Source organism: Palaemon carinicauda, chromosome 28 (genome assembly GCF_036898095.1).
Source record: "Palaemon carinicauda isolate YSFRI2023 chromosome 28, ASM3689809v2, whole genome shotgun sequence".
Lineage (NCBI taxonomy): Eukaryota > Metazoa > Arthropoda > Malacostraca > Decapoda > Palaemonidae > Palaemon > Palaemon carinicauda.
In genome coordinates, this window is record NC_090752.1 from 55,093,729 (window position 1) to 55,108,278 (window position 14,550).

General features: G+C 42.2%; 1 protein-coding gene across 2 annotated transcripts in view; it reads right to left on the bottom strand.

Moving 5' to 3' along the window:
- Positions 1-14,550, bottom strand: part of LOC137621594 (alpha-mannosidase 2x-like) — a 98,591-nt gene that overhangs the window by 79,080 nt on the left and 4,961 nt on the right. Inside the window, exons 1-3 of one of the 2 annotated variants that reach the window (XM_068352006.1) lie at positions 13,759-13,912; positions 2,774-2,897; positions 2,488-2,660 (exon numbers count right to left, since the gene is read on the bottom strand). In XM_068352006.1, coding sequence (XP_068208107.1) covers positions 2,488-2,660; positions 2,774-2,890 — 290 coding nt within the window. In that variant the 5' untranslated portion in view covers positions 2,891-2,897; positions 13,759-13,912. Of the gene's footprint in view, positions 1-2,487; positions 2,661-2,773; positions 2,898-13,758; positions 13,913-14,550 lie in introns of those variants that run through there. The other variant, XM_068352005.1, reaches the window with a different exon arrangement.

Genomic DNA, 14,550 nt, shown 5'->3' on the forward strand with positions numbered 1-14,550 from the left:
GCCAGTTGAAGCTCAGCTGTGAGTGATGCCAGTTAAGAACAACTGAAACCTGCAATCAGGAATGGGTATGCTCACAAACAGCACCCGGGAATGTTCATTCTTGTGGACAATACAGTCTAAGAAATGTGGGACAAGACTAAGTAATGATTGCACTCATGCACAGTACCAAAGCCAATACAGGTAGTAGAGATATTGGTTTAGAATAACCAACTTATATGGTGATACCATAGAACATTAGTGAAGCACTGATCATGGCATACAAGACTAGAATTCACACTATTAACAACAGTTTAAAGGTTGCTTATTTAACATAGAGTCCATGGACAGGCCACTGCACTGTTGCATAATGTCCTGGATACCGAACATGTACTGTACTGTACACATACAATTGACACCCAAGCCTCTCTCTGTACAAGTTAGGACCAAGGAAGACCAGGCAATCATTGATGATGATTCAGCAGGTGGACTTAAGGGACATGTCACACTCTCTATCCTTAGCTCAGGAGGACTGTAAGGTTGCGGGGCACAAAGATTGCAGGTCTACAATGTTTTTACCAGACTACTACACGCAATTGGAATAGGACAGTACCCAATCTGGTAACTATAACCCTATACTGAACAATGTTTGCCTGTACCTATAACGGGCAACTTGGAACCTAAATGTTACCTCTAGAATTACTGATCCAGTGAACAGAAATAGAGACCATAACCTTCATTATTATTATTACTTGGTAAGCTACAACCCTAGTTGGAAAAGTAGGATGCTATAAGGCCGAAGGCTTATAGCCCAGTAAAGAAGGAAACAAGGAAATAAATAAACTATAACAGATAATGAACAACCAAAATAAAATACTACCAAAGCTAAAGAGTCTCTTCTTCCCTTCCCAAGAAGAAAACGGACACTGAACAATTACAGTGCAGTAGTTAACCCCTTGATTGGAGAATTATTTGGTAATCTCAGTGTTGTCAGGTGTATGAAGACAAGAGAAGAATGTGTAAAGAATAGGCCAGACTATTCAGTGTGTGTGTGTGTGTGTGTAGGCAAAGGAAAAATGAGCCATAACCAGGGTGAGGGATCCAATGAAGTACTTTCTTGCCAATCAAAGGAACCAATAACTTTCTAGTGATAGTATCTCAATAGGTAGCTGGTGCCTTGGCCAGACTACTACCTACACCATGAGAAAGGTATCCATAAAATGTATGGTACAATTTCTCTTGAGGAGAAGACTCATGAATCTTTAATCTAGTCTTTCTATGGTCAAAGGATCAAGAAGAAATATTTACAATCCACAAAAGAACAAACAATGTCTCTTCTCACTAGTCCCCTCCTGCTGTAATACCCAACCATTGGAAGAAGCAAGTAGGAGATCCATTACAATACAGGGATCCCAGCACCAAAAAAGATGAATAGGAGGTTTTAGCTAAACTTTAAAAGGTCTTCTAGCTAGGAAAGCACCAGTAGACTATATTTGAGCTAGCCATATACGTTCCAGAGTACCTTGGTTACAAAAGAATGCAGACCTTGTATAGGTGTGGGAGAGGTATAAGTAAGCCTTTAGTGACTGAAAAGAAAGAGGGGAAATTGATGGGTTTGTTTACGGGTGAATTCAGGAACCACTGCCAAAAAACACCAACAGGAGGAACACCAAAACCATTACTTTATTCCTTAAGAATTTTCGGTGCTACTATAGTGTGATTCTTACCATAAGGACTCTACTATAGTATGATTCCTACCCTATTTTTCGGGTATGAGGGGATTGCTACCAAAGAAGGATTGATAAAACATACTTCTTGACACTATTTTAATATATTCTATTCTATAAAACATGAATAAAAATCCATAAAATGCACTTTAGGTTAGGTTAGGTAAAATGGCCATTTTGTTTACACCATTTGCTTTTTTAGGTGCTTTGGTAACGCTTAATTGAGGTGTTACTCTTGTAATAACACCTTGGAAGGGGAATATTACATTATTTGGTTGTTTGCTTGGTAGGAATCCCCCTATAGCAGATTTGAATCCCCATATTGAGGTAGGAACAGAAAATGAGGGTAGAAATCACGCTATAGTAGCACCAAATTTTCTATCGCACTCAATGGCCTCCTAATTGAAATGAAAGAGAAAAAAAATTACATTTGAAGTTTTAAATTGTGCTCTACTTTACTTTTTTAAACAAATACCTGAAACATTTAAAATACATAGTCATTGCAAAAGATTCCTGGCATGAGTTCTTGTATGAAAAAAAATATACACAACAAAACAGTCCTCAAAGATACGACAACAAAACTGCCTCTGACTGAAAGACTCTTCCATAGGGGTCAAAAGTTTGCATTATCATAGACACACAACAATATATGCAAAAATATTAGATAATGACACCATGCACTAAACAAACTTCAATTAAATAAATTGGTGCAAAATATAAACCATACAGTATTGTGTATTAGTCTTACAGATCTTGAATACTGGCACAAACCAATTTTTCTTACCTGGCAAACTTATTTGGAATAACAGATACATCTGGGGGATCTAATAAAATCCTTGCTTTGATATTAGAGTTTGCAAGCTGTCTCACCAGACTTTTGATTTCATGAATTGTACGCTGATTTGTTTCAAGATCGTCTTCGAGTCTTCGTAATCGAGACTCAAGAGAACGAATCTCCTAGAATGAAAAAAACAATGGATTTAAACAACTGTAAGAATGAAGTTCATAAATCACTGTTTCATAAACCCATATCAAATTGTGAATTCAAATAAGCTGTTGAATGAACTTACCTTACGGTCCCCAGGAGGTTGAGTGTCTGGCGGTAAACTTAGCACTTGATATAATAACACGAGTGTCGCTAGACTCACAGCTCCTCCAAACACCATGGACGACACCCTCAAACGCATCCTGTACCTGAATAAATATGACCTGATTTCAATAGGGAGAACAAGACAGTAAAGCATAAAAGAGCATGTCAAAGTTAAGAAACACCGCAAACTCTTCAATTTTGCACATTCCTGGTTTTCCTTTAATATTCTTATGTTTTTTCTCAACTTTTTCATCTCTTCTATTTTTTCCAACTTATCTGTCAACTCCTTTCTCCTCCAACTACAGTACCTTTCTTTTTTTCTATTCCTTCTCCTCATTTCCAATTTGTCAAACATTTTGCTTTTATTTCTTATTCTTCATAATTTTTCTGTCTTTCTAACTTCATCTTTTACTCACATATTCATAAGAATTTCTTCCAACTCTTAATACTTCCCAATCTTTTTTCTAATGCACCTTTTATTTCTCTTTATCTTCCCTCTCGTTAATTCTTACTTCATCCACCTCTTCTTTTGCTTTCTTTACTTTTTCCTTCTGTATTTCTTCCAACTTTTCTGCTTCTTCCATATCTTCCTTTTCTTAAGTTATTCTTCAGTCAGTTCCCATTTGTTCTTCTCTCCTCACTCATTACCTTTACTTATCCTTCACCCTATTAACATTCTCTCTTCCTTCTTATCCTAATTCTCCCCTTTTTCTTTTCCAAAACTTGTCTTCTTTTATTTCTTATTCTCCCCCTTTCACTGCCTCTAAATAATTCCCCTCCTTTTATCATTCCTTCCTTGTTTTTCCAGTACAGAATTTCATTTCCTCTGACATTGAAGTGAGTAACCCTACTCTGAGCATTTACACTCACAACAAACAATATAAATTGACAAAGAAAAGGTTTGTTCCATCAATATTTTCTCTTCCTTAATATTCATCAACAATAATGTAAATTTCCTTGAAATATCCAGACAAGTTTTAGAGACAGTCCTTCTGTTAACATTAGTATTTGTGTTAATGTAATGCATCCTTTCACCATCCAGTGGCACAACTCATTCAATAACCCATGTTCGATTTTGTATAACTGTATTGCATCACTAATAATTGAAAACCTGGAGTCTTATATTTTCAAAAGAAGGCTAGCTGATAACATAAGTACATAATGCCATAACATTTTCAGGATTTTTTGTTTATTTGTTATGTTACATGTAAGCAACATTCATTAAACTTAAATTCTGTGAATATATTACAATGAATAAATGCAGAAAAAACAATTCTTATGGATCATCTATGAGTTGTGATAGTACTGTAATATCATGAGTGAGACATCTTGTTGGATTAAGTGCCATATTCTTAGGCGTACTTTATCTTACGTAAAATAACTTTGAAAAGTAATTTGTATTTTTCTTAACTATACAAACCCTCGTCCTTTAATAGGAGTATGATTTAAGCAAATCTGGAAAACTTTGCTGTTAAAAATTATAACGTTTAGGGTTGTTGTGGCCTATTAGTAACATCCCTGCCTGGCGATCGCTAGATTGGGGTGTGAGTCCCAATCAAACTAGTTCCTCTAGTGTCTGCAACCTCACCATTCTAGTGAGCTAAGGATGGAAGGTTAGGGGGAGCCTATAGGTCTACCTGCCGTGTCCTCAGCAACCATTGCTTGGCCCTCCCTGGTCCTAGCTTGGTTGGAGAGGGGGCATGACACTGATCATATGTATATATGGTCAGTCTCTATGGCAATGTCACTATCCCTTGCCTCTGCCATTCATAAGCAGCCTTTAAACCTTTTAAGCCTGGAGGGAAATTGTGAAGGCTTCCTTCTCCATCCTCAATAGGTGCAATCCAGAGAGGGAGAGGTGAACCACCTGAAACTTGGGGAGATCCTTCTGATGATGTGTGCACTGAGCAGCTTCTCGGTGATCTTCCTCTCAGAGGACATGGACTTGTTACGGTTACAGAAGTCTCTCCTTTCAAACTCCTCGAAGATGCAAGATATTTCCCTTGTCGACCTTGAAGATGCAATCTGCAATTACAGAAATAGATGCTCTTTGGACAGGTACCCCTTCGATGACACCAACCACCAAAGATTGCCCACTTGGCTTGGTATAATGGCGTGGAGGATCTACAGAGATACCCTGAAATCTTCTTGTTTTGAAGAGATTCTAGATAAGTTCGACCTATGAAGTGAGGGATGTCACTAAGTCGTGGTATCTATGTAGGTGGGGTTGACAGAGAAGGTTTGGCCAATGGGGCAAAGGTTACCTCTGTTTGAACAGGATGAATAGCTTAGATATTACATTCCCAAATGAAAGCAAAGTACCAGTAGTTCAAATTGGCCCAGAACAGCATTAACTTGCTCTAGTAGAATTATAAAATATGCTAGCCTATAAAATTACTCAGTTCCTAATTGCAGTACGCACTTTGTTGCAATACAAGTGTCATCCACTTCAGAACAGGCTAGGCCTATGCTAAGCATGTTAGATGTTAGCTATTCTTTTTAGCCAAATTAACTAATATCCATAACAATACCTGGAACATTCAAATTGATAAACTAATTTAAACAATACAAAGGCTATTACTATGTTAACAACCCCCTGCAATCCCCCTTTCCACTGCTGTATTCTAAGTTATCCGTAATTATACATACATACAGGTAGCCGCTATCATACATACACCCCATAATGACAACAATGTTTAAATTGTGAATTGTATACATGCCTTTTTGGACCATTCCTATAGGATAAATTCACCTGCATTCAGGTTTTCCTTACCATAAAACCTATTCTATATCAATCAAAGTCCCCATAATTGTTAGATAAAGGGATATGGTCAACTTATTGCAAGTGATCAGCACCAACATTAGGTCGACTTTAAAAATACATACTGAACAGAAAAAGTAAATATATGGTTCATCTTTTCAGTAAGAAATCAAATATAAAAAAATACTGAAAAAGAATAATGGTTTGCTGTAGGCTTTCGCAAAATGATGATTTGAAAGTAGGTCAGATTGGATACTATAATCATCATCATCTCCTCCTACCCCCATTGACGCAAATATTTAGGTATATTGTTTTTGCGTTAAGCCAATTAATTTTTCTTACATATAGTGCACAGACGCATTGCAGTTTTACCTCTTGTAGAATATTAGCACAAAATACGCAAATAATGTGTGTCACTTGCATCATATTAGTGAGAGGTGGTGATTTAGTAAAAATGGAGATAAAGTTTTACAAGTCTAAAGGGTATCATTTCGAACAGAAAATATGTTATTTTTATTAATAAAATAAATTTTTGAATATACTTACCCGGTGATTATATAAGCTGCAGCTCTGCTGCCCGATAGAAAAACTCTACGTTCAAAATACGCCAGCGATCGCTATGCAGGTAGGGGGTGTACATCAACAGCGCCATCTGTCGAGCAGGTACTTAGTACTCCATGTAAACACAGAACCAATTTTCTCCTCGGTCCACTGGGTCTCTATTGGGGAGGAAGGGAGGGGTCCTTTAATATATAATCACCGGGTAAGTATATTTAAAAATTAATTTTATTAATAAAAATAACATTTTTCAATATTAAACTTAGCCGGTGATTATATAAGCTGATTCACACCCAGGGGGGTGGGTAGAGACCAGCATTACTTGTTTACATTATTATAAGCTAAGTATTTTGTATTTCATTTTAGCAGTTATTCAAAATAACAAACATAAAATAAATAAGTACCTGGTAAGGAAGTCGACTTGAACAATTACTCTGCCTTTTTAAGTACGTCTTCCTTACTGAGCCTCGCGATCCTCTTAGGATGCTGAGCGACTCCTAGGAGCTGAAGTATCAAGGGTTGCAACCCATACTAAAGGACCTCATCAAAACCTCTAATCTAGGCGCTTCTCAAGAAAAGAATTTGACCACCCGCCAAATCAACCAGGATGCGAAAGGCTTCTTAGCCTTCCGGACAACCCAAAAAACAACAATAAAAAACATTTCAAGAGAAAGATTAAAAAGGTTATGGAATTAGGGGAATGTAGTGGTTGAGCCCTCACCCACTACTGCACTCGCTGCTACGAATGGTCCCAGGGTGTAGCAGTTCTCGTAAAGAGACTGGACATCTTTAAGATAAAAAGACGCGAACACTGACTTGCTTCTCCAATAGGTTGCGTCCATTATACTCTGCAGACATCTATTTTGTTTAAAGGCCACTAAAGTTGCGACAGCTCTAACTTCATGTGTCCTTACCTTCAGCAAAGCATGGTCTTCCTCATTCAGATGGGAATGAGCTTCTCGTATCAACAGTCTGATATAATAGGAAACTGCATTCTTTGACATAGGTAAAGAAGGTTTCTTAATAGCACACCATAAAGCTTCTGACTGTCCTCGTAAAGGTTTAGTTCGTCTTAAATAGAACTTAAGAGCTCTAACAGGGCATAAGACTCTTTCTAGTTCATTTCCAACCAAATTAGAAAGGCTTGGAATATCGAACGATTTCGGCCAAGGACGAGAAGGTAGTTCGTTTTTGGCTAGAAAACCAAGCTGTAAAGAACATGTAGCCGTTTCAGATGAAAATCCGATGTTCCTGCTGAAGGCGTGTATCTCACTGACTCTTTTAGCTGTTGCTAAGCAGACGAGGAAAAGTGTCTTTAAAGGAGGCTGATTGTAATGGCTCGAACCTTTCTGACATAAGGAATCTTAGTACCACGTCTAAATTCCAACCTGGTGTGGCCAAACGACGCTCCTTCGAGGTCTCAAAAGACTTAAGGAGGTCCTGTAGATCTTTGTTGTTAGAAAGATCTAAGCCTCTGTGACGGAAGACTGCTGCCAACATGCTTCTGTAACCTTTGATCGTGGGAGCTGAAAGAGATCTTTCCTTCCTCAGGTATAATAGGAAGTCAGCTATTTGGGTTACAGAGGTACTGGTTGAGGATACTGATACCGACTTGCACCAGCTTCGGAAGACTTCCCACTTCGACTGGTAGACTCTAAGAGTGGATGTCCTCCTTGCTCTAGCAATCGCCCTGGCTGCCTCCTTCGAAAAGCCTCTAGCTCTCGAGAGTCTTTCGATAGTCTGAAGGCAGTCAGACGAAGAGCGTGGAGGCTTGGGTGTACCTTCTTTACGTGTGGCTGACGTAGAAGGTCCACTCTTAGAGGAAGAGTTCTGGGAACGTCCACCAGCCATTGAAGTACCTCGGTGAACCATTCTCTCGCGGGCCAGAGGGGAGCAACTAACGTCAACCTTGTCCCTTCGTGAGAGGCGAACTTCTGCAGTACCTTGTTGACAATCTTGAACGGGGGGAATGCATAAAGGTCTAGATGGGACCAATCCAGTAGAAAAGCATCTATATGAACTGCTGCTGGGTCCGGGATTGGCGAGCAATAAATTGGGAGCCTCTTGGTCATCGAGGTTGCAAAGAGATCTATGGTAGGTTGGCCCCATATGGCCCATAGTCTCTTGCACACATTCTTGTGTAGGGTCCATTCTGTTGGGATGATTTGACCCTTCCGACTGAGGCAGTCCGCCATGACATTCATGTTGCCTTGAATGAACCTCGTTACTAGAGAAAGGTTTTAGATCTCTTGACCAGGTGAGGAGGTCCCTTGCGATCTCGTACAACGTCATAGAATGGGTCCCTCCTTGCTTGGAGATGTACGCCAAGGCCGTGGTGTTGTCTGAGTTCACCTCCACCACCTTGCCTAGAAGGAGGGACTTGAAGCTTTTCAAGGCCAGATGAACTGCCAGTAGCTCCTTGCAGTTGATATGTAACGTTCTTTGATTCAAGTTCCAAGTTCCCGAGCATTCCCGACCGTCTAATGTCGCACCCCAGCCCGTGTCCGATGCGTCCGAGAAGAGAACGTGGTTGGGGGTCTGAACAGCCAGGGGCAGACCCTCTCTGAGGTAGATGTTGTCCTTCCACCAAGTCAGTGATGACTTCATCTTCTCGGAAATGGGGATCGAGACCGCTTCTAGCGTCTTGTCCTTTCTCCAGTGAACAGCTAGGTGAAATTGAAGGGGACGGAGGTGCAGTCTCCCTAACGCAATGAACTGGTCCAGGAATGAAAGCGTCCCTATCAGACTCATCCACTGTCTGACTGAACATCGGTCCTTCTTTAGCATGTTCTGGATGCATCCTTGGGCTTGACTTGTTCTGGGGGCCGACGGAAAAGCCCGAAAAGCTTGACTGTGAATCTCCATCCCTAAGTACACTATAGTTTGGGATGGGACCAGTTGGGACTTCCATATTGACCAGGAGACCCAATTCCTTGGTCAGATCTAGAGTCCACTTTAGATTCTCCAAACAGCGACGACTGGAAGAAGCTCTTAAAAGCCAGTCGTCCAAATAGAGGGAGGCTCTGATGTCTGCTAAATGCAGGAATTTGGCAATATTCCTCATCAGTTTCGTAAAGACAAGAGGCGCCGTGCTTAGGCCAAAGCACAGGGCTTGAAATTGGTAGACAACCTTCCCGTAAACGAACCTTAGAAAAGGTTGGGAATCTGGGTGGATGGGGACGTGAAAGTAAGCGTCCTTTAGGTCTAAAGAGACCATCCAGTCTTCCTTCCTGACCACTGCTAGAACAGATTTTGTCGTCTCCATGGCGAACGTCTGTTTTGTGACAAAGACATTCAGAGCACTGACGTCTAGCACCGGCCTCCACCCTCCTGTCTTCTATACCACTAAGAAGAGACGGTTGTAGAAGCCCGGGGATTGATGGTCCCGGACTTTGACTACCGCTCCCTTTTCTAGTAAGAGAGACACCTCTTGCTTCAAAGCTAGTCTCTTGTCCTCCTCTCTGTACCTGGGAGAGAGGTCGATGGGAGACGTTGCTAGAGGGGGTTTGCGTACAAACGGGATCTTGTACCCTTCTCTGAGCAACTTCACAGATTGTGCATCTGCGCCCCTGTTCTCCCAGGACTGCCAGTAGTTCTTGAGTCTGGCTCCCACTGCTGTCTGAAGAAGGTGGCAGTCAGACTCTGCCTTTAAAGGACTTGGTACCTTTCTTCTTAATCCCACGTCTCCCTTCGGCACGAGCACCTCCTCTGCTGGAGGCTCTGCCACGAAAGGGCGGAATAAATCTGGACGCTGGAGTGTCCATCCTGGGTCTAGACACGGTAGGCAAAGGAGTGGCTTTGCGGGCAGATGACGCAACCAGGTCATGCGTGTCTTTTTGAATCAAGGAGGCAGCAATCTCCTTTATCAACTCCTCTGGGAAAAAGCACTTTGAGAGAGGAGCAAACATAAGTTCCAATCTCTGACATTGTGTTACTCCAGCTGACAAGAAGGAGCAAAGGTTCTCCCGTTTCTTGAGGACCCCGGAAACAAACGAAGCCGCAAGCTCACCGGAACCGTCCCGTATGGCCTTGTCCATGCAGGACATAATGAGCATGGAAGTTTCCTTGTCAGAAGGGGAGGTCTTCCTGCTCAACGCTCCCAAACACCAATCCAAAAAGTTAAAAACCTCGAAGGCTCTGAACACTCCTTTCATCAGATGGTCTAAGTCTGAAGGAGTCCAACAAATCTTGGAGCGTCTCATGGCTAGCCTGCGGGGAGAGTCTACTAGACTTGAGAAGTCGCCCTGGGCAGAGGCAGGAACTCCCAAGCCGAGAACTTCTCCCGTGGCATACCAGACGCTCGATCTGGAAGAGAGTTTCGCAGGGGGAAACAAGAATGCTGTCTTCCCAAGGTGCTTTTTGGACTGCATCCATTCTCCCAACACTCTTAAAGCTCTCTTAGACGAGCGGGCGAGGACGAGCTTCGTAAAGGCAGGCGCGGATGACTGCGTGCCTAAAGCGAACTCAGATGGAGGAGAGCGTGGGGCTGCAGAAACAAACTGATCAGGATACAACTCCCTGAACAGTGCAAGAACTTTCCTAAAGTCCAAGGAGGGAGGCGTGGTCTTGGGTTCGTCCATGTCCGTATGCGGGTCGTCAAAGTGTGCAGCGTCGTCATCATCAGAGAGTCCATCGTCTGAATACTGAGGAGGAAGCGGCAAAGGAGTAGGAATTGGCTGGTCAGCTGAGTCCGGCAGCACGGGTGCATGCGTGACTGCACTGGACGCAACGTCATGGAACTGTTGCCCAGTCTGTGAGCTGGCAACAACCATAGCAGCTCGGGGGAGCAAAGCGTCTACTCCTGACTGTCTAGTCTGCTGTGGGCGAGTAGTGGTAACCACACTGGGTTGCGGAGGTTGACGCACCGCGTCAAAACAAAACAACTTAGGTTGTTGTTGTAACTCGCGAACGTCAACGGAAGGTTCCGTGCGTCGCTGAACGTCAACATGCGGCTGGCAGGGTACACTGGAGCGCATGGGTGGCGGGACTCTCACAGCTGGAGTGCGGGAGAAGGTAGCCTCAGCGTCCACTGGACGCACAACCGTGGGTGGTTGTAGGCTAACGGGTGGTGCAGCGTCAACCTTCTCCGCACGAAAGTCCTGCATTAATGACGTTAATTGCGTCTGCATGGTCTGCAGCAAAGACCACTTAGGGTCTACAGTAGCAGGTGCGGCAACAGACGGTGTTACTGCCTGCTGCGGTATTGCTTTGCCTCTCTTAGGAGGTGTGCAGTCATCGGAAGACTGCAGCGAGTCCGAACTGACCCAGTGGCTACAACTGGGCCGTTGGACTTGCGCGGAAGGGACCGACTTGCGTTTAAGAGGCCGTGAGACCTTGGTCCATTGTTTCTTTCGAGAAACATCTTCCGCAGACGAGGAATAAATGGGCTCTCTCGTCTTCTTGTGGGTGGGGCGATCTTGGTAAGATACGTCCGAAACCACGGAGGGAACGTCTGTCCGCTGATTAAAGCCTGTCGAACCCTTTGGTCGTACGACATTGCTTCTCCCCTGGGCTTGGGAGCTTGCAAGAGGTCCCGGACTGGGAGGACGACAGGCACGAACAGACGAACCCTCAAGCGCAACACTAACACTTTCCACAACACTACCACTCACTTTGTCACTACCCACTGCACTCTTACACTTCAACTCCCTGACGTCTGCCATGAGTTGGTTACGGTCACTCGCCAATGACTCGACTCTCTCACCCAGAGTCTGGATGGCACGCATCATATCTGCCATCGAAGGTTGTTGAGTGCTAGAAGGGGGATCAGGAGCAACCACTACAGGGGAAGGAATAGGTTGTGGGGCATGAGGAGAGGAAATATCAACGGAGCGAGATGAACTTCTCCTGACTCTATCTCTCTCTAGCCTACGTGAATATTTCAGGAATTCGAGAAAATCGAATTCCGAAAGCCCAACGCATTCCTCACATCGATCTTCCAATTGACAGGTTTTATCCCGACAATTGGAACAAACGGTGTGCGGATCGATAGAGGCCTTCGGAAGACGCCTTGAACAGTCCCTAGCACTACACTTTCTGTATTTAGGGACTTGAGAAGGGTCAGCCATCTTGAATTAGTCAAAGGGGAATTCAAAATCTATCCAAAGTCGTCAACAAATAATCCAAAATCAATAAAAGAAAGCAAGGATGTATTGAAGATAACCTCTGCAAAGCGAAAGCTAATAACTAGAAATGTGTACTTCACCAAAATCTGTGAAAACCAATCCAGTAAGCAACAGCGAATTTAGTAGGTCTTGCCGGTGGCACGACAGAGAGAAAATTGGTTCTGTGTTTACATGGAGTACTAAGTACCTGCTCGACAGATGGCGCTGTTGATGTACACCCCCTACCTGCATAGCGATCGCTGGCGTATTTTGAACGTAGAGTTTTTCTGTCGGGCAGCAGAGCTGCAGCTTATATAATCACCGGCTAAGTTTAATATTGAAAAATATGTTTTCCTGTAGCAAATATCACGATTTAACCAAATTTGACCTTCACTTCAACCATAACCAAACAGAACATCCAGTTCGAATAATTTCAAGTAGCCGAACTAGTTGTAGTTGTTGCGGTTGAAATGAAGGTGAAAATCGGTTAAATCAAGTTATATTTTCTGTTAAAATGTTTAAATATAATGGCTCTTATTCCACCGCGGGCTCGCTTCGCTCGCCACAAGACAAAAACATCAAGCTCATATGTACTGGCAAGCGGTTAACGTTGAGCTGTGCACGCTAACATTAGCAACAATAAATATAATGGTTCTTGTTCCCATTATCGGCGGATATATATATATATATATATATATATATATATATATATATATATATATATATATTTTTCTGAATATTAATTTGCGACAGGAACGAGTGTCATTTTTGAAGAGAACGGACCTTTTTCTATAGAAAAAAGTAGTTTTTCCCTAGGTTACATTACCCTGTAATAAACTACAATAGAACTAAAATGGAGACAGGACTTCTTGAAAATAAACAGGAAAAACACAATATCACTGTTTTGCAGTATAGGTAAAACATACTTTCCTATGATGACGTAGGGGGTACAAATGAAGACCATAAGGATCTAATATGGAGTGGGGAAAGCATTTAAAATCGTATGGCCATGAGGAACCATTTCTAAGGAAGGTACAAAGAGCGAGTCTCCAGTTAACATTCACAACTATTCTGCAATTTGACCCCTAAAGCAAAGTGATGTTATTCCAGACATAAGTCTATTATTACTAATTGCTAAGCTACAACCCTAGTTGGAAAAGCAGGATGCTGTAAGCCCAGGGGTCCCAACAGGGAAAATAGCCCTGTTAGGAAAAAAAAACAAGGAAAAATTAAATATCTTAAGAAGAGTAACATAATAAATATTTCCTGTTTAAACTATAAAACCTTTAACAAAACAAGAGTGTACCCGAGAGTACCGTCAAGCAAGAGAACTCTAACCAAAGACAGTGGAAGACCATGGTACAGAAGCTATAGCACTACCCTAGACTACAGAACAATGGTTTAATTTTGGAGTGCAAGAGATAAAAATCCATCGAATCATAGCTCAGCTGCTTCTTACAGATGTATAAGTACTGTATAACTACACTACACTTAACGGGAACTAAATTATAAACAATGAAGTAGATTATCATCATCAAATACCTGCTGTAAGCACAGCATCCAAATACGGATATAAATCAACTTCCGCTGGAGATTTTCGTGGCTTTAAGTTTCTCGCAGCAACCAACCAAAACAAACCATTGACAGAAGCATTATCTTGAGGGTGTTGGGAACCAGTAAACGCTTCTCACGACAGGGTTGCCAGGTTTCCTAAGTGAGAAAAGGCCAACTTCTAATCGACAGAAGCTTTAAAAGGCCAACCCATCAGAGGTTAAAGGTGTCTGACTTCATTTCCAGTTCCATCAGAATAGATACTCCCCAGAACATCAGCAGGGCAAGCCCAACCCCACACTGTGGTGCCCTATCACATGCAAATGCTAGGCAAACACGTTACCACTGTACTAGCCAGGAGGCTAGTAAAACATAGGGAAGGATAGGGAATTGGGGAAAGGATAAGTACCACTGGATACAATCCAGTTTATAGTCCGAAGGCAGGTACTCGGGATGGGAAAGAATAAGGAAAAAGGGAGAAAGAGAAGTACAGGAGGAGAATAAAAGAGAGGGGCAGACCCTCATGCGATGTTAGATAGTAGTAGAATCAAGTCTGAGAAAAGAAAAGACAGGCAGGAAAAGGAAAGATTTTTTGGTTCATGCCAAGCCCTTGCTACAGGAGTTCGTTCGTCTAACACCAATTTGATGATTAAAAAGGTAATATTGTTAAAAAATTATGATGATATATAACATTTAACGCCAAACTTTCTTTTTATCTTGCTCCCGGCCAACCAATTTTTTTTAAAAGACCAAATTTGACGTGTTTGGCCTAAAAAAGGTCAG